Genomic DNA, 21,741 nt, shown 5'->3' on the forward strand with positions numbered 1-21,741 from the left:
ACAAACCATTGTAAAAGTTGAGGACAAAGGTTACAATGTAGAGAGAACTCATCTATTTTGTCCAAAAATAGACTGTAAGATACGTCTTCTCTAATTAGGAGGAGTAGAACTCCCAGTCAATCACTCATTCGTCTAATTCCAATCCAAAGTCTGACATCCATCGTGATGTTACTGATCCTAGAAATCTACCACAGAAGCAGGAAGCATGGTGTGGATTTGCTTCCTGCTTGGATAAGATAGAAATGTCAATCAGTTGACATTTCACTTTGTCTAGAAAATTTCATTTTGTCTTTGAAATTATTGCCTTCATGCAGTAATAGGGATTAGATTAGTGCTAGCTTTGATAACCATTGTCCGTTTTGATCATTCTTGGTAGCTTTACACTCAATAGAATATGTTACAACATGGAACTTGGGATATTTTTCTCTTGATATTTATCTTGTGAATATTGAAAAAAAACAACCTCAAATCGCCCAAAAAGCTCCCTTACCCCCCTAAAATATAAATGGTCGCTTTAAATCTCTGTCATACCTTAAACTAGATTTTAGTTCAACAATTTCATCTTTAGTAGCATAGTTATCAATCAATTAATCAAAAAGGCAATCAAAGAAAAAAATTCAAGTTAAAATTTATTGATGAAATTGATATGATATGAATATTAATGGACAAATGCCTGTATCTGAATGATAGGAATAAAATTGATCATTAAATTCATTGCATATATTTGACGGGAAAGTTGAAATTTTGGAATTTATATGATAATTAATGGACAAATGCTGCTATATTCAAATCTAAATTAAGCGAGTAAAGTTCATCATTACATGTTTTGTGTTCAACAATTTGGAATGAAATTTAATCTGACGTGGAAGATGAGAAAACAATCTTTCTACAGTTTATAACAAAGTTTGCAGAAGACTTTGCTTTTTTTTTAACAATTTTAAACAAAAGTTAATGTGATGTGTAAAATGAGAAAACAAAAAATGAATAAATAAATGAATTACGAGTAATCAATTAATTAAAAGAAAATAATAAGTATTCCACTATTTTCAAATTGTTTACTTAAATAAAAAATAGTCTCATAATTAATTTCAGTTATAGTTTCAGTTTTTCAAATGAAGTTGAACTTGTAATGTAGTTAATCTGTTAAATGCTAAACCTTTTCCACATACTTCAAGTGTGGGTTTGGGAATTCACAACAGAAACTCAAAAATCAATAGACTGATGCATAATTCAACCCATTTGTTGGTACTGGGTATTCCTTATGCTTCCTAGAATTGATATATTTTTTTTTCTCCAAGGTTGCTGTGAATTTCTTCCCTGAGATAGGAATTTGTTTTTGTATAAATGTTTTCAGCAGAAATATAAAGCATTAAAGCTGTTTTGTCTGTGATACAGTGATTTTTTCTTTGTCTCGATTCTTCAATAATCTGAAATTTATTCTCATCTATCAATTTTTTTGTTAGTTTTATTTTAAAAATTTGTGTTATGTTTATTGAAATTTATTTTTGAGAATCAAATCAAACAGGACTTTGTTATATAACATTTGTGAGTCTTTAAGATGTCTATTTTGTCCTGAAGGCTAACCGTAATATTACTTGCATGATTTGAATAAACTTTATTTATTTCAATTTGAATGATTTAAATGCACTGGTCAAAAATAACCACATTAGTTACCTTTCCTGGTTTATCTACTTCATTCCTAATTATCTCCTGTTAATTAGATGTATGCTTTGGTATTATAGATAGAAATGGTATACACAGTCCCTGAATTGTCTACCCTTGATTATTAGGCATCTACTTAATTTAGGATTGTCTCCCCCTGGTTATTAGTTATATATAGATGTAACATGTTATAAAGCTCTGATTGACTCCCCTTGCTTGTAATTTAGCTTATTTTCCTGCCTGATTCCCATTGAACAAAGCATGGTTAGAAGATTGCATTTATTTCCCAATTTTCAAATTAGTGTAAAATATCTGAAAATAAAAGATGAAATGTTTTGGGTTTTTTTTCTTTGCAAAAACAAATTTGTTTAAATCCCAACACATGTAGGTTCATTTTATTTTCACTTATTCATTTATTTAAGAGTGTATGACTTGTTGCTAAGCTAACTATGCTTTGTCCCTGTAGATCCTCCAACCCTGTAATCCTATCCAAAAAAAACAGTAAAACATGTTTTTCATTGAGATTATGTATTTCGGAAAAAATTCAGTTGCACATTCAGACTAAAAATTAAATAATAAGTTCAAAGTTTTTGTTTGTTCCGATTCATCATTGTTTAAAGCTCTGTTTCCAGTAAAGAGGAATTGATTATCTATAGAAGGGCAGAGACAATTTGATAGATTCCTTATATAATTTTAGTTTCAGTCATTGAAATAAGGCCATTGTGTTTATGATTTTTATCAATTAAGAATTTGCAAGCACTATGATGAAGAGAGCATGGAAGCTATGTAACATTTAAATTTATAGGTGTTTATTTTGTTTTATTTACCTTTTTATCATTTTTGCACAAGATTTACTATGCAAGGGGAGTAACTCCCCTAGAATCTGCAGTGATATCTTTGTGGATGCAGAACACAGAAAAGCACATGCACATAATGTAAAAGCAATTGTTAAAAGTCAAATTATAAACATGCTTTAATTGTTGCACAAGAAACAAAAGAAAGAAAAATCCTTGTTTTTTACATCTTCATTTCTACCATATATTCACTCATACACAACTTGACTTTTGACAAATAAAAAAACATATTTTCTTCTCAAATAAAGTCCATTGAAATCACACTATTTTTTTTATGAAAAACATCAGTTTGTATGAAAAACATCAGTTTGTTTATATTAACATGGGAATGTACTTCTCGAATGCTTAAGTAATGGATTGGTAATTTACTTTTCTTTTCACTATGTTGCTTTTTAGTGTATGTTGGTATTAATTAATTATGTAGAGCAAAAAATAAATGCACATGCAAAGTCTGGGTGTGCGGTGTACATGTACTTAATTCTGATTGGTGGCAGTCTTATTCGTTTCCAGGGTTACGAAAATGCTTTGTTAAAGGTGATGGGAAAACCTGGCAAAAATAATGCCGTAAGTAATGTAAGTGTCATTGCCATAGCAACAGATATGGCTTCATTTCTACCTTTGACAGCACTTTCACGAAACTAGCGGATCCAGTTGCCATGGCAATCTGAATGCCATATTGTGTCTTCCCACTTTGCTTGGAGACAAGGCCATTGGTTGCTGTATGGTTGTTTCTCACCAGGTCGTCGTCATGGCAACTCACCATTGTTTGTTGGCTAACATCACAGTTTTTATATATTTGTTACTACCATGTCCGATTGCTGTCTTAAGTCAGTCCAACATTACACAAAAATGCTTAAAAATGGAATTCTTATGTAATTGAGAGAAAAAAAAAGACTGATCAGTGCTTTTTCATGATAAATGCAAGATGAAAATAAAAGCTGAATTTGTTTTCATGTTTTGATCATAGAATATTCCTTTATCTTTTCAACTGTAAACAAAATTTAATAATGGAATATTAAATCAAAAATGAAATAATTACTTTTCTTTTGCATCATATTTCCCGAGGAAATGAAGCATTTGAGAGAGTTGGTATGACTTGTGATGACATCGGGAGGATTTGCATGTAGATATTGACAGCCTAATAGAAGCCTAGGAATGGCATCATTGTACAGTAGACGGAACTAACCATTAACATTCACTATGTGTTGCGTAATTCTGGCGTCGTCACTAGATGGCGTCACTAAACATCACTGCACGTTGTGTGTACGTCTCACTACTGTTATTGTTTCAGGGGTACGAGAACTCCTTATTGAAGGTCACCAATAAAAATGGCAAAAACACTTCTGTAAGTACGCAGTTCACCGATCACCGAGCACTAATGTTGATTTCTAACAGAAAACATTGACGTCATTGTATATTGGCTGTGTGTGTTGAAATCATCTTACATGTCATTATGTGCTATAGTCTGTTATATACGTGGCTGGTATCTTGTTTCAGGACTGTGTCATTGTTGTCCAATATATACAACATTTCTGGTTTGTTTTAGGAATAGATGGAACCGCATCATTTAGATTAAATTTGATAAAAAATAAAATGATCAATGCAGGATAATTTTTTAATGGAACAAATCTTCAAAATAATTAAATGTGGAATATAGAACATGTTTATATCTCATTTGTCCTTGTCATGTGATCATGCCTTATTTGTCTCTGATCATGTGATCATGCCTTATTTGTCTCTGATCATATGATTATGCCTTATTTGTCTCTGATCATGTGATCATGCCTTATTTGTCTCTGGTCATGTGATCTAGCCTTATTTGTCTCTGATCATGTGATCTAGCCTGATCTGTCTGGCCGTTTGACCACCTCCTATTTGCGTCTGGCCGTTTGACCACCTCCTATATGTGTCTGGTCATAATTATGCCATTGTAGTGTTTTTGATTGTCCCTTGCTGTGTACTCTCTAGTTGTTTACCTTCGAATTTGTAGTAATTCTCATGGATTCTGTTTTGTGTCTGTGGTAGTGGATTCTGTCAGAGTAGGGGTACATGATGTATGTGTATCTGGGTGATGTAATGGTAAGGTCTATCTGTATACTAGATTCTGTCAGAGTAGGGGTACATGATGTGTGGGTAGGGGTACATGATGTGTGGGTAGGGGTACATGATGTATGTGTATCTCGGTGATGTAATGGTAAGGTCTATCTGTAGTACTGGATTCTGTCAGAGTCGGGTTACATGATGTGTGGGTAGGGGTACATGATGTATGGGTTATGATGTCAGTGAAGTAATGGTAAGGTCTATCTGTAGTACTGGATTCTGTATATCTCGGTGATAGATAATGGTAAGGTCTTCCTGTTTGGTACTAAATTCTTACTCCCTTGGATATAATGTCTTATCAGTGTTGGTGTAAGTGAAACTTAATGAGGATGGCTGGATAATTATAGGGTTCGTGTGGGAGGTAGATAGGATAATAAGGGTGATAAAAAGTCGTAGATAATTATAATTTGTTTCGGAGAATTACCGAAAATACCAAAGAAATAGATTCTTGAACATTGCGAATTATGGAATGGAAATTGAAAATTATCCCGGAATTTTTTGTTGACGGTTCAATTAGCCAACTGCTTCAGTAGGAATCTAATTAAACTCATTGTGTTAGTGTGTGTATTACATATTTGTAGATTGCTTGGCTTGTACAAACTATTACATTTTGTATTATTAATATCTAAACAATTTACGTATTGAATTATTCTATAAAAGTTTTTATTGTCAACATGTTCTTCACTTTTTTTTGAAAATTAGATACTTTGAAAAAAATACATATGTAGAGCATTTTCTTCAATATCTATAATTTCAGCAAAAAAAAAAATAATAATAAAAAAAAAATCAAATCTTTAGTATAACAGAGAATTTGGTAACCAGTAAAAAAAATCCAGTTAATCCACAATGTTCCCTTAGTATTCATAATCTTAGCAAAAATTGTTTTGCTTCAAACTTTTAATTGAAATAGAGAATTCATTATATATTGGGGGGAAAAAAGGGAAAAAAAGGAAAAATAAATAAAGAAATAAAGAAACACGATACTTTATAGTAATTTCATGGCTTTTGGTATATTTCTGATATAATTTGTCACCAGTATCAATAAAAATGTTCATTAAAATACAACTTCTGATAAATAATATTTCCTTCTTGATGTTAATTGTGATGCAACACAAAAAAACAACCACATGTGGGTTGTGGGGAAACTTGTAGTGATTTCAATGAGGGGCCCCTCATACAGACTAATCAGGCCTTTATAATGATGGCAATTCTCAAAGAATTAAATTAAGATAATGAATTATCTTTTATCCTGAGGGAGGCCCTTAACATCATCGTTAGCTGTTAATGAAGAAAGTTCCAGAAAACTTGAAACTTCAGCGGTTTATGTTGAAGTTCATATCTGATAAATGTATTTAAGAAATAGATGTATTGTTTTCACCAAGACATATTGGACATCCTCCCCTGTCAGTTTGATGGATCAGCGATGTGAGATGATCAAATATAGTTTTAAATTAGATGTGTTTTGAATAACTAACAGCTCTATTTCCTGCTCAATAAACTTGTGCTGTCATATTGCAGCTCAATCATTAGGACTGTTATAATTAAGAAATTACAAATTAAGAATTAATTAACTGAAATATTTCAATATCAGGTATATTTGCTAAGGTGATTGGCAGTATTTTAATCTATCTTGCAAATTCTACTTTCAAAAACTGAGAAAAGAATAATTATTGAATATTTATTTTATATTATCGATAGAACATAATGATAAAACTACAACGTTTCAATTTTTGTTATTAGAAAACAAGACAATAATTCATACACAGGTTTTTAAAAAGTTTTTTCATGAATTGGTATTATATATATAAACCATTAAATATTCTCTTTGTGAATTGACAAGCTGTATTGTAATGAAATTTTTGAAATTGTGAATTCTGAATCCCTTTGGCATCATATCCCCTAAACGTCAAGGTTCCTTTAGCTGTTTGAATATCTATTTTTGTTCTGTCTATGCCTTGTATAGCTGATGTTTCTATATGTGTGGTTTACACTGTCATGATGTTTAGAGGAATTGTCCTTGGGATTTGTCTGAGGTTGTCATCGGTCCAGTTGTCTGATGCTGTTGACTGTAAATATAATCATTTGTTGTTGTTATGTCTTGTTTAGTGACATGTGACACTTTGAAGTTGAAATTTTTTATTGCTTAATCCTGTACATTACAAATATAACTCATTGGTAAAATTATCATAATACTACATTGATTCCCCTTTGTTTTAAAATGAATACATTGTATCCCATATTTACAATGAGGTTCATAAGAAACCCATTATTGACTTTTTGCTGTATATTTTTAGCCTGTCGGATTTGTTACATTCAACACAAGAAAAGCGGCAGAAGCAGCAAAGGCCGATTTACAGGTGAGTTGTCTCCCCTAGGTAAAATTACCTCCCGTGAATTATTTTCCTTAAATATTGGAATAATTATGATATTATATCATCCCTTGATGAATTGGATAACAATGATATTCATTATATCACCTCTGTTGAATTATCTCCCTTGAATAATTGACTAGCAGATATATTCATTATATCATCTCCATTGAATTATCTCCCTTGAATAATTGACTAGCAGTTACATTCATTATATCATCTCCATTGAATTATCTCCCTTGATTAATTGACCATCAATAATATTCATTTTGTTATCTCCCTTGAATAATTGACTAGCAGTAATATTCATTATATCATCTCCATTGAATTATCTCCCTTGATTAATTGACTAGCAATACTATTCATTTTATTATCTCCCTTGAATATTTGAATAGCAATAATATTCATTACATAACTGGTAAGTAGGTCTTCTGTTGATGAAGATGAGATATAGGATATTAAACTACTGTCATACTAACAACACAAACTGTGCTGCCACAAAAGTAAATTTAATACATTATCAAAGAAATACAAAAGTATATACAATTTAATTCTTCTCTGTATTGTAGATGGTGAGAGTTAATCACATCTCTGTAATACTTAACTTTATTCTATCTAGGGTGTCCGTTTTGATTGTAGATAGTGAGAGTAATCACATCTCTGTAATACTTAACTTTATTTTATCTAGGGTGTCCGTTTTGATTGTAGATAGAGTTAATCACATCTCTGTAATACTTAACTTTATTTTATCTAGGGTGTCCGTTTTGATCCCGACCTTCCACAGCTACTGAGGTTAGAGTTCGCAAAGAGCAACACAAAAGTCACCAAGCCTAAGCAACAGAGCCCGCAGCCAGCCGCCACGCACCCAACACTGATTCACCCAATCACAGGACGTAAGTTTCCATAGCAACACCTTATATGGCAATCTGTAGCCACACCGCTGTGTATGTCAATCAGAATTTTATTGCCACCTACCTGTCTCTTTTTATGAAATCATATATACCTGCTCTAAACATTTCTGTCAATCAGAATTTTATAGCCACACCTTTACACCTTCAAGCAAAATGACACAGCCACGCCCTTTCTTTTATCAAATCATATTTTCACATCCTTTTAGGAGAAAATCTGTGGCCCACACACCTGAATATAAACACTTTTACAGAAATGCGAGCTTTTCAGTACATATCACCTTTATCTTATAAACTATGTTTAAATTGCAAAATTTCAATAAATTTGCATTGTACACCATATCAAAATATGTCAGCACCTCTCTATAGCACCTCCCACTGACAGTGAACTTTGTGTACGATCTGCTAATCCAATATTTATATATTTATACATATCTATTAAGCATTATAAGCTTTTCAAATATGCTTTGTTATTGTATTGATAAAGTGTCTGTTTTATGTGATTAAATCTGTGTAAACATTTATTTGGATTGAAAAATCAATTATTTTCAGTTTTAAAGCGGATTCTTGAAAGAGATTAGTTCTGATCTGTGCTGGTTATAAGCTTTAACGTCTTCACATGATTCAGCATTGGAGACAAACGTTTCTCTGATGTCTTATTGTGTAACAATCCTATACTATAGAGTAGTTATCCTCAGGTATTAACAACAGGACTCGATTCTTTTTCTTGTAGGACAAATAACGTTAGCAAGTAGGTGACACATGGTAGATGTGAGGCAAGCAAAGTGACAGAAAACAAAATAAAGCTGGAGAATAAAAAAATCAGGGAGAATTTAGTCTAATATGTTATGTACTAGTACATGGCAAAGTACTGTAAATTTAACGAATTTCCAGGATAGAAAATAGCAGAAATCAGATACTTTGAAAAGTTTCTTTTGCTTTTAATTTGTTTTCACACATGCCATGTCTGATAATGGAAAAAATTCATCCAGATTTTAACTCGGAAGAATTTCCCGTATACAGGGTTTACTTAAATTCAATGAATTATTTGTGAAGCCCAATTTCATTACAATGTATAGGGGTCTAAATGTAGGGTTTATTTAGGTTTTAACAGATATCTGATAAAATATTTAAACTGTTTGCAAGTATATGGGCTTCAGTTTCAATCCCATGATTCTAAAATATTTAAACTGTTTGAAAGTATATGGGCTTCAGTTTCAATCCCATGATTCTCCAGCTTTGTTAGAGACTGTGTTCATACTGTATCACTTCACTGATATTACTTCAAGAAAAAAAATTCAAAATGGTGAAAGTTACATATGGTGGTATGTCTTTAATAAGTTTAGGAAATTGGACAAAACAAATGTAACAAAAAGGGTTATGTGAAGCCAACAGAATGGTTTCATATTTGGTATTGATGAAGAATTGGATCATTAAATATGGCCGGAATAGATTCACTACATCACGAAGCATTCCACTGAGGTGTTGTGTTTGTTTTGTGTTGTGTTACGGAGAATTGTGTGTTGAGCAGCACTATGGGTAACAGGATAAAAAAATGTTGTCAAAAGAACAAAAAAAAAAAGAACTACTAGTACTTATCAGAGAAGTTAACTCTTAATATTGACGAAAATGTTGTTCTTCACATGATTTATTCATCAAAAATGTTAGGAACTTGAATCATTTCAAAGAAAAAAATAGTTTAGCATGTTATTATTTCCCCCAAAAAATGTTCAACCTCTTTCAGTGATGATTACAATAAGTAAAACAAATTGTTTGGTGTAATTTGCGTTCCTAAAAACAGTTGGTAAATCTTGTGGAATGTCAATGTAAATTTTCGAAAATCTAGATATGGTTATAAAAAATATATGGTTATACAAGATTTTATGGTTTACAAGATTTTGTTAACTTTGTTAAAGATAACTTCAATGGATATAATTGAACAGTTACAGATATTTACCTGACAGTAATCTAAGTAATTAATCATCTACAGCTAGGTCTGGTAGGTCAGATTTTAACAATTGATCTTGTGTCCCTCTTCATCATGTTACGTTTCCTTGTTAGTACTTTATGTTGATATCTGTGGCAGAAAAATTCAGTACATTATTATATTGCTTCCATTTAGATTTGACCCAACAATTGTCATGAAATTGTTTTCTTTTTCAACATTTTTGATGTAGACTCAGAATTGGTCAATCAGAGAACCTGGTGAAACAGATCAGCGACCTTTGAACTTTGACCCCATGTGATCGGCAGCCTAGGGTTTTTGGCCCCGACTATGGAAACCGGTGCTTTGTTATGAACTTCTCTTCTATAAATAACCCTACCAATGTTGTAGCAACTCGCACCAACAACTTACGCTAAAAACCTGCACCAATAGACTGTATCAAGTCACTGGGTTTATTTCAAGCAACGTAATGCTTTTGATACATTTGCATGGTTCAACGCTTCTTGGGAGTTCTTTATACAGGCCCGGTAGACCTTTTCACCCTGTTCTCTGATTCCTTTTAACTCTGACCTCTAGCCAACGACCTTGACCTTGATTATTTGACTTGAGAATCTGAAATAAGAATTTGATTAATCTGTTTCTGAGGATTTGTCTATATTTATGATTTCAAATATTTTTATAACTCATACTGGTCTAATATGTTATTTCTGGAAAATGATTGGATTGAATAAAGAATTTTGATATATATTATTTCTTAACATTGAAAAAATTCTTTCTGTTTAAAGAAAGCTTTTTGAATATATTAACATACAAAATGCATGACCTTTGACCTTTTTGAACTTGAGACCAACTTACCATATACTGGCACTCCCCAGCACCAGTTGGCTTGCAGACTGACCAGTCACATAGCTCTAAAAAATACAACCTGTTCACCCTTCAGAGCTCTTAGAATGGACTGGCCATTCAAGATCAATGGGTTAGTCCATTAGTTGAAGGGACAGGTTAGATGGACACCAGAAAAGAATTCTGTTTCCATAGTCACAATGTGTTACTATAGAATTCACACAAACACCGATGGTAAAGGGACTCATGCTGCAAAACCTGTTCATTGCTTAAAGATAAGTGATAATGCTTATTTGTATTCTTTTGAAAAAGAAGCAATTATTTTGTTTTCAGCATGCAAAACTGATCACTATAAATAATTTATTTTGAGAAATGGAAGGGTAGCTAGTTCTTAGATAGCACAAGTATTCTCCTAAAATAGTGTATATTTGAATTTTTCTTTTCAAATCTAATTAGCCAGAGATCAACATAGATTATGAACATGTTTTGCAGTATATAGCAAACTTTCTTTCCTTGTGGTCCCGGTTTGTGTATGAATCTCGCTCACCAGGAAAAATTCCAGACTTGCATTTATATCACGTGTGCCTCTCTTTCTCCCTCCACTTACAGAAGAGTTAGGAACAGCTACGTTTTTCCCCAGCGCACCTGAGGCATGGGCGCCGCATCCTTTAGCGGCCTATCCCGACTTGACGCAGAGTGCTGCCGCCGCGGCCACAATCCACCAAACAGCCGCACTTATCCACCATCCCGCTCTCGCACAAGTACCGGTACGGGTTAGTTGTCAATCTTTATTACCAATTATTGCACTTGTACAGAAGTAGATGTTTTAGTATTCACCAAGGTTCCAGTGTTAAAAACGGTTGTTAGCTTAAGTTGGCACAATAGTTTTTGTCCATGTATGATATACGTACATGTAAAGGAAGGATTATGTTTTTTTATTGAAATTTTTAAACTAAACTATTTTCATGATTTATTTTATCATTATGTTGTGCTACGCATCTGATCATTTTTATTTTCAAAAAGAAAATTCTTTTTATTTTTGCTTTGAAAAACCAGATTTTTGTAAAATCTTTATGATGTGCCTCTTAGTAGCTGACTCTGCTTCCAACAGCTGGGACACATTTGTCTCAATATCATCCCACTTGTCACCCACCTCTGCAAGAATGCATAGCTACAGATAATACTTTTATGTTGATGTGGTGTGTGCGTGTGTTTGGACAAAAAAAGAGAAATGACTTTAATTTTTCTTGCACAAAATTCATAAATATGGCACTTAAGTAGAAATTAATATTATGTTAAACCTTGAATACATTTAAAAAACTGACTTTTTTACGAGACCGCTCTTACATGAAATTTTTTTTATAGCACAAGTATTTGTATCGTTATTTCTGTCACACATAGAATTAAATCAATCATATTTTGAAACATTTTGTCGCCTTAAGCTTTAGTGACATAGCACCTGACATTCCTTTAAAATGAAAAACAGTGAAATGTGTTTTGTTTTATTTGATATTAGATTGATAATATAAGTAACAAGGCAGAAAAAATCCCAATAATATGTGGAAAGTTATATTTCAAAAGAATTTCTAGATTTTTTTCATCAAAATTTTATTACTATTTTCTTTGAACAGCGAACTGCAGACTGGTGTACAGTAAACTGCCAAGTAAGAGTACACTATAAAAAATCTCTCACAACAAACTTGGTAACTGGTAAAATTTTAATAGAAAATAAAATCTTCAATTATTGCACATGTCTGTATTTTATTAATCAATCTTAGCACCTGCAGCCCCCACCCATCAGTATCATGTGGTAGGTTTATTCAGGAAAAAAGTCACTACAATGTGCAATTTTGCTTTCTTTAATTGCACCATTTCTTAATTGGTAATGAATAAATACCAGGTAAAAGTTATTGTAACAATCGCAAAATAAATAAATAAATAAATAAAATAAAAGGAAAAAAGGTAAAAATTAAAAAAAAAAAAAAAATATATATATATTAGAAAAAATTAATAAACTTGGTTTGTTTAATTTTTTCTTGTCTGAATATTTTTTTATCAAAAAACAAATCCTTAGATTTTCTTTGTTTTTTCACTTAGATAATTATTCTCATCAATTGATAGAACTAAATGAAGTGTAAATATGAACAAACATTGTATATAGTTTGGTTGTATGTGGAGAGATTGTTGATGCCTCTAGATGTTCTCGTTAGTTTCAGTTTCTGCACAAATATAAAGCTGTACATCAAATGCAAAATAAAAATAAAAAACTCAGAAAAAAGAACAATTGCTAGATATATTTAACATTTTGTACAACCGATAAAATGATCTTGACTTTTCTTTTCTTCTAGTGAACAAAAGTAAATAATCTTTTAACTGCATTCATTTTTTTTTTGTTTTTTTTTTTTGCTATAAACTGATTTTTTTTATAAACAGCTTTGGTAGCTGTGACATATATTTTGTGCTTGCTTAGATGTTAACCTTGACCTTTCCTAGACGTTGACCTTCACCTTTCCTCTTTTAATTTACAGGACACATGGCTACAACAACTTCCTCAGGTAAGGCAATATTTAATCTAAACCATTTATCCTGCACACAATACGTATCTAGATGAATATGTATTTGGGTTTTCCCCTTCTCCATTGTTATACCCAGTTCTGGGATTTGAGACTAATTCACTGTGGAAATAGCTTTCAGCTGTTTGGATTGCATGAACTAGATATTCAGCCAATATTACCATGTATGTCCAGATTTTCAAGTTCTTTTTGCACCTAATGGTATTTTGAAATCAGCTTGAAATGTGAGAGTTTTTCATGTAGCTGAAAAAATGGCAAATTCCTATTTTTGAGTAAATTCCACATTAAAATATATTTTAATGAGGTATTTATTGTAAAAAGCATGAAATATATATGTACCTGTATATATATTTATAATTTTAGCTTTATATTCATACCAGTAGGATTTGAAATGAATTCAGTATCTTATTTGAAATATGTGATGATATTCCTAGGATTTATATATTATATTTGGTTTTTTGAAACTACAAAGAAAGACACTCCCATTCCACATGAAAAACTCAATTAGTACAGAAACATTCATCAGTTAAGTTTTTTTTGTACCTGATAGAAATTTTAAACAGATGTCTCAAATTATTGATATGAATTGAAAAACAAAGCAAATATTAAATTAGTAGTTTTTTACTCATTTTCAAAAAATCCCATTAGTACAGAAATATTCATTTATCAAGTTAATTTAAGAACCTGATACAAATTTATTGATGTAATTTGAGAGTTAAGTATTTAACAGATAAGCCTAAAATCATTAACATGAATCGAAAAACAAAATATATATAAAAACAGTAGTTTTATACTCATTTTCAAAAATATTGAATATTTATGTTTCATACATTTTTATGTTTACAGATTAATTATAATCATCTGTTAAATAAAAAAAAAATTTAAAAAAAAATTAGAGAATTTAAAAGTACTAATTCAGAAATTCAGAACTAGGACTTTAATAGTATCCGTAATAGAAAAATAGAAAAAGAGGGAATAACTTGATATACTTATCTGGCTATAAGAGCATTTCTGGCCAAAAAAAACATTAACTTCTGTTTAAGTTAAAATACTAACAAAAATACTTTATTGTCTTGCTCTGAACCCGATCTTCGATTTTGAGAAAGCAAAGTTTCGGTTTTTGTTTTTGCGCCATTGGGTTTATTTCAAGATTATAAGCAAAGCTAAATAAATAAACAAATAAATAAATAGATAGAAGAGAAGGTAAGCATAGCTAAATAAATAAATAAATGAATAAACAGAAGAGTTTTTTAAACATAAAGTGGAAAATTTACAAAAAAGATTGGAATCTGTCAATTTCTTTCGCTCTACACTGCACCTAGAATTTCTCCAGTATCACAAGTCCCAAGTTTGTTTTAATGAAAATCAGGGTCTGGAGAGTGTACACCAGCTAATGCTTAAACGTTTACCAGGTACAAACATACGGAGGAATCTGATCAATTTTCTAATCAAATTGCAGGAATGGTACCACCAACTCGCTCAGGTAAACATAATAAATCAGTCAAAATTTAATTTTAATTTGAGTTCAAGAATCAAATCAAGTTTTAAATTACCTTTTTATGATCCAGCATGAAAAAAGTTCCTTTTGAAAAATTAGCACTTCAGTTGCTTTTAGTTTCAAAATGAATTTATAAGGAATGATTTTGGAGAACAACTTTCTGAACAAATTTGAAAGAAATTTTTAATCATTTTTTGCCTGATACAATTTGGAATGAACTGTTTTCAATGCATGGTTGAAAAAAAGTTCATTTCAATTCAAGGTACTTTATATTGCAATACATTACGTGAAAATTTAAATCATTTTGATATTGTGGAATGGTACCGTGCAGGTTGATTAGGATAATCAGCTGTGACATTTACCTGTCCATGAGAGATGACAGCAGATGAAATACAACCAAACAGATGAAGATATTTCAGTTAGAATAACTACTGTTCCAAGTGTATCCATACAAATTTCAATTTCAAAATAATCATTTTGAATATTAGTTTCATGGGATCGAGACTAGATATATTCAATTTGTAAAATGGGAAAAGAATAAATTAGGAGAAAATATGCAATGAGTAAATTTGAGACAGAAATTTGTAGGAAATGTAAATTGTAAGATCCGAAAAGAAAAAAATGAATATATAATTTGTAACTTTTAAAATTGGGAAAGAAAACTTAAGAGAATGTATTCAAAGAAATTTGTAAAATGCGAAAAGAACAAAATTAGATCATATGAAAATATATATTTTGTAAAGTGGGAAGATAAATTAAGGAGAGTATATCAATATATGTAATTTGTAAAATGAGAAAGGAAGGAAAATATAACAATGAATATACAAGTCTGGATTGAATTCCTAAAATAGGATTACATGCGTAGTCTGGAATGTTATTATCTACCCATTTTAACATATATATCATTTCTCGATTCCATTTTACACTATCAAGCAACCTTTTCTTTTGTTTTTTCCCATAATTTTTCTTTCATTTTGTTTATAAATTTGTACAATTTGACTTTTAATTCCAATTATTGTCTGTAAAGCTATGTGATAATTTTATAGCTACTGAAAATGTCATTGAAATTTGATAGAAATTATTTTTCAAATTATTTTTGAAAAACACGGAAAAGGTCTAATTTTTTCAAATTATGTGTCTTATATTAACTATGTTTTTGCTAAAACATATGCAGTGATAGAAAAACAAAGGAAAACGGAAGGATAGAGAGGAAAAAGCGAATGTTTCCTTTTGAATTAAATATCAAATACAAGTAAACAATCAGCCACTTTCATGAAACTATTGTAAAAAATCTTGATAACCATACAAGTCATTGCAATAATGAAAAAAAAAATTTCAAAAAAAGAAAAGAGAAATAATTAGCATATCAGATGACAATTGAAATATCCGTAGCTATAACGGTATCTATCAACACTGTTTATATATGATCTCTCTCTATCTCTCTTGTGAGTTGTGTCCCTTGCATGACAGCCTAGTAATATAGCAATATGGCTTTAATGACTAGACCAGACCAATTCAAAATTTCATTAATCTTCAGTCACGCGGCCTGCTTACCTCCAGATGTTTTCTTAAACAGGATCTCATTTAGATTTAATTTACTAGTGAAATATTAAAAAAAGCTTATTCCAAGAAACCCTGGATATGTTTCACTGATATTTTCTCTCGTTTCCAAATATGAAAATGAATTCAGAGTCATTTGGGATTTCATTTACAACTGAAATGTAAAAATAAAAATTAAAAATCTGTCAACAAACCAAGAAATTATTTGAGTGGTGTAGTATATTTAAAAAAAAAAGCTTTAAATTTCATTTTAATTGATAACCCATGCTGGTGTTTTAAGCTAAAGCGTGCGTTCTGAATGATTTTGTGAACTTATGAATTATCTGGTCAGCTGATGTATGATTCTTCACCTCAAATTAGTTGTCATATATTTATATATATTTTACTATTCACAGTCATGCGTTACATAACTTCTCAGCACTGTAAATGGCACTGTATGATTACAGTAGATGGTTTCCATGGCGATGACCTCACAGCCTTAGAATTTGACCTCCATGACAAATTTGCTGTCTTTTTGTTGGCTCTGCTTTAAATGTCCAAATTGTGATTCTTGATCCGTTGATTACTAAAAAAGAAATAATCTATTAATTAAACTTAATACAGCAAATAAGTCATGGAACCAAGGAATGACAAAACAGTTGACTGGCAGAGAGGGATAACATACCATTATATGGAACTCTCCGTTTAAATTGGCCAAACATTTTCTGATAATTGTTTCAATCCCATCCTGAAATATATAAGACACAATATGAAATTTGCATCTGTGTAAAGTCCAGTTTTATCATCTCCCTTTTATGATGCAATATCATTCCAGTAAATAAAACAAAATGGTCCTTGTATTTTGATGAAAATGATTTTATTGCAAATTTTCATTGATTCAAATCTCTTTAAGTGACCAAATTCTGCTGATCTGAAATATTACTATTTGAAAAATGATTTTAAAAAATCAAGGACATTTCATATGAAATCAGAAGAAATTATGCATTTCTGAACCAAAATATTATAGTATTTTATTCTGAGAATCAATCATGTTTTGGCCAAAAATTCCAAAACAAATAAGTTAACCACCCAAACGGTCAACATTTGTGCTGAAATCATTCTGCTACATTCCTCTTCAAAAGAGAGATACAAGTAAAGAAACAAAGGAATTGATTGGTCAATCGACATACAACCAACAATACGATTGGTTATTCTCAGATTCACCACCCTGCCATGATGGCCCCCTCTGCTGTGTCGGCCGCCTTGCCACACCCCCCTATTGCCGCCACGCCTATCTTAACTAGCCCTATTAGCACGATGAGCACCACACCTGCCGCTGCAGCGGCAACGTCGAGCCCAGGGGTGCCGCTGACACCGAACAACGCACCATGCTCCACGCTGTTTGTGGCCAATCTCGGCCAATTCTCCTCTGAACAGGAACTAAAGGATCTGTTTAGCAGGTTAGTTACCTCCCCTTGGTTGACATAACACCTTCTGGTGGTCATGGTAACACCTTTGACCTGTGGTTGACAGTCAAGAAAAGAAGTTGGCAAAGGTAGGAGAGGTCAAAGTCCAATGTGTTGATTGAGCTGAAAGGTTGTATAATTTAAATATTAGGAAGGCACCAATGAGTGATATACAGTAGCCTGGTACATCATATTTGTAAGAAATAGTATATGTATGGATGTTAAGAAATTGTATGGCTGAAAGAAGTCATAGAGGTTATGGCAGTGATATAGGTCATGGCATTCACAGAGGTCATTAAAAGGTCATTGTAATATAGGTCATGGCATTCACAGAGGTCATTTAAAGGTCACTGTATTATTAAGTCATGTTCATGAAGCAAACGTTACGAGGTTACAGGCAGTAAGGGTTACATGGACTTAAGTTATCGCACAAGTTAACTTTTAATTGGAATTAGTGTCTCGTGTAATTATCTGTTAAGAAGTGATGTTTGCCCAAAGTGTTTTCGGCGAGTTTACGCCTGCGAAGATGACATTTTTAGGCTATAACTTATTGCTTTTCATCACTTAACTTCTGCAATTTGGCATAAAACTGTAATAAGTTGGAAGTTACCTGTGGAGACAGGGTATTAAGATATTGTTTAATGGTAGGTTGACATGGAATATTTTGGCTGTCGTGTTGTGAATGTGAAATAAAGTACCTGTGATTTGGACTGTATTCTCTCACTTGGTGCTGTCTAATTATCACCAGATAATTTTCTACAGAATTTCATCCTCCTAGTATTGACTTTGTCAGTTGTGAAGTTCATCTTGTCACTTTGAGTGGTTTTCAATGTCATCCACAGGTTAAAGGGAAACTAACTTCACATAGAAAATTGGTTTGAAAATCTTTTTACTATGAGAAGTATTGTCATGACCAAAGAATGCGATCTATTTTGGAGCAAATGTTTGAAAAAATGTCATTGGGAAGAAAAAACAAAAAAAAACTTGTAATGGCTTTCTGGATTTGAGTGAAATTTTTAGATCATTTTTAATTCCAAAGAGGACAATCACTAGCACCTGCATGTTCTAACAAATGCTTATTAGGGATATATTCTAAAAATAATATACATTATACGTCTGTCCTCAAATACACCATTATACTTCACCAGATTTTTCTTATTTAAATATTTAGAAGGGTGATGATATATGTACTAACAACAACAAAATAGAAAAGAAAATAATTTTTAGCTGTCAAATCAGATTTTTTTTTGCTCCAGAACGGATCGCAATATAAGCTGGCCAATCGTAATGGAGGATCAAAACATTTTTAAGCATCAACATCCAATGGGCATTAAAGGGAAAAACAGATATTTAGTAGCCATTTCGACTCATTTTGCATTCATAATTAAATATTCAATCTAAATATTTGTTTGTACAAAAAAGAGTTTTCCATACCAACAAATGATGTGTGTTACATCATCATCAAATGTGTATTACATCATCAAATGATGTGTATTGTGTCATTATAAATATTATCAGAATTGTCACTATTTAAACATGAGCAAAGTCACTTGTTAAGCATTATATCGTTTATAGTCATCACATTTAGGAGTTCAGAAAATAAAATTACCACTATTTTCACAAATTACAATATTGTAGCTTTTAGATTTATTTTATTGCTAACAAATTCCGCAAGTGAAATGGATAAAGTTTTCGCATCTTGATGACATCTCCTTTAAATAGTGAGCGGTGATTTGAAGATAAAGAAGTTGTCCTAAATGATAAAGGTAACTTATAACATAGCACCTGTACAGGCCAATTAGCACACGGTGTGTACACCATAGCAACATAGAGTCAAACACAACGCTCAGTTGTACACCAAGCTTATATACTATACTTAGTATGATTGCCGCCACTCTCTAGTATCGATGCACAATGTACAAAGTCTGTTCATTGGAGATGTAGATGTGCTGGTATTCTTGGATCACATTTCTTTTGAGGCATTTGCCAATTCCACATTTTTTTTAGAATTTAAATTTGAAGGTGTTTGGGCTTGAACTTTCACTTCTTAATAATTTTCCATTAAATTATTTTTTCAAATTGCACTTTGAACTTTCAACATCAAATGCTATACATTGGTTTTAAAATTGAAATTACAAGCGCAGTATTTTGATAAATGTTGCTATACTTAACCTACTCACAGCTTTGACGTCAAATACAATACACTCGTGGTCATAATTCCTACGCAAAAATCTCTTCAATTCTAACGACTTTATAATAAGAAAACACATCAATAAATAAATCATTTCCAAGTAAAATTAATGAATTTTTCAAAAAATCATCACAGAATACGATCCATTAAAACACGCTCAGGGACATGCTTGGCTGTTACTGTAGGCGGAATTTTATTGACTCCTTGCACTAAATTGCATCAATATAATTGAATCCGAGTCACTTGGAAGTTTATGTTGATATCTCCGTCTGATAAGGCCTAGAACATATGTCCTGGGTCTAATTCTTGCACATTATTATCTAGGATTTTTTTTTTAAATGTGGAAATTAGAATAACTGTTATGCTACTTTAATGAATTAGTTATGAAGCAGTATTTAGATTTGTTTGAAAATACAGTGACAATTTCAATTATTCTGATGACAAAAATAAACTTTATGAATGAGAACTGATTATTCAGCAAGAGAGTAGTGTACATGCTCTATAAAGGTAATTATAGTGATCAGAAAGTCTGGCAAGTAGCCTCATCCATAATGTCAATGACTGATTGATAAAACATCAATAAAATATCTCCAAACATGGAATAAAAATGTAAATCTTTTATAGGAAAAATATGCGTTGGTGAATATTTCTGTTGTGAAGAATAACCAAAACCAAACTTCATAGAGTATGCCAAGCACTTACTTGAGATATAGAATAGGAGATATTTCTACTGTGGAGAATAACCAAGCACTTGTGAGATGTGGAATAGGGGATATTTTCTTGAGATTTTGAGGTTTGATTCCTCATGTATTGACCGTTTCGATTTGTATTTGTTTAAAGAAAGATATCACTGATAGCTCTCTATAAATCTAGGATGCTTTGAAAATTAACCTAATCCAAGTGAGGCAAAATGATTCTGTTGGCTGCTAAATCTGGTGTTTTATATTTACATAGTGTTATTTTAATGATTAGATATAAGTGTACTTGGCACTATATTAATGGGGTTTCCATAATAAACAAATATGCAATTATACAAAATTATATACTTGAAATGTTTTTTCCATATTAATATATATATATAAGATTTCTATTTATCGTCACCGTCAAAATCAATCGCACACAAAAATGTAACCTCGGTTCTGATTGGCTGTTGGTTTTTTTCTGTTTAGCCTGTAAAGAAGTATGTATCCTCTTTTCTGATTGGCCTGTTACGATTTGATTTTAACAAATATATATATATCTTAGTTTCTGTTTTGTTTATCACCGTTTACACAAAATAAATATTTAGCCTGTTTTATCATTCTCAAACAATTTTGTCTACAACTTTTCATTTTTTTTGTGTTTTCATTTTGATCTCAAACTATGCTTTTTATCAGATGTTTGGTTTTATGTATCTATATATCTCTGTGTTGTATATCATCTGTAATCCCATGTCTTTATGTATTACACAACATTTCACAGTCGAATGTCTTTGGAACTACTTTCTGTCACATTAATACGCACTTGTGGGACTACTTGTCTATAGTAATGGTCTGTGCTGCCGCCTGTAGTTATAAATCTTTACTAACTCTTCTTTATTCATTTTCACCTGTCTACGATCACTTTCACATCCTCAGATATTGTGTATCTCTTTGTTTTCTTTTTTTTCACTTTCATTTTGTCATAAAGTTATACCTGTGCATTACGATTCTACTTCCCTGTTATGCGGACTATACTTCACTGTATTTTTGATTCTAGAAATGAGAAGATTTTTTTTTATAGTATCAGTCTCCTGTTTAAAACATGTCTTATAG

General features: G+C 31.5%; 1 protein-coding gene across 14 annotated transcripts in view; it reads left to right on the forward strand.

Annotated features, from left to right (window-relative positions):
* LOC117315584 (cell wall integrity protein scw1-like) overlaps window positions 1-21,741 on the forward strand; it is a 169,623-nt gene that overhangs the window by 134,009 nt on the left and 13,873 nt on the right. For 4 of the 14 annotated variants that reach the window (XM_033869835.1, XM_033869847.1, XM_033869841.1 and 1 more), the window contains exons 3-10: window positions 3,027-3,089; window positions 6,911-6,973; window positions 7,740-7,878; window positions 11,291-11,454; window positions 12,313-12,345; window positions 13,210-13,236; window positions 14,714-14,737; window positions 17,510-17,751. In XM_033869835.1, coding sequence (XP_033725726.1) covers window positions 3,027-3,089; window positions 6,911-6,973; window positions 7,740-7,878; window positions 11,291-11,454; window positions 12,313-12,345; window positions 13,210-13,236; window positions 14,714-14,737; window positions 17,510-17,751 — 755 coding nt within the window. Of the gene's footprint in view, window positions 1-3,026; window positions 3,090-3,807; window positions 3,862-6,910; window positions 6,974-7,739; window positions 7,879-11,290; window positions 11,455-12,312; window positions 12,346-13,209; window positions 13,237-14,713; window positions 14,738-17,509; window positions 17,752-21,117; window positions 21,129-21,741 lie in introns of all 14 variants that reach the window. The other 10 variants (XR_004529722.1, XR_004529723.1, XM_033869836.1 and 7 more) reach the window with 8 other exon arrangements.

This window comes from Pecten maximus, chromosome 17 (assembly GCF_902652985.1).
Source record: "Pecten maximus chromosome 17, xPecMax1.1, whole genome shotgun sequence".
Taxonomy (NCBI): Eukaryota; Metazoa; Mollusca; class Bivalvia; order Pectinida; family Pectinidae; genus Pecten; species Pecten maximus.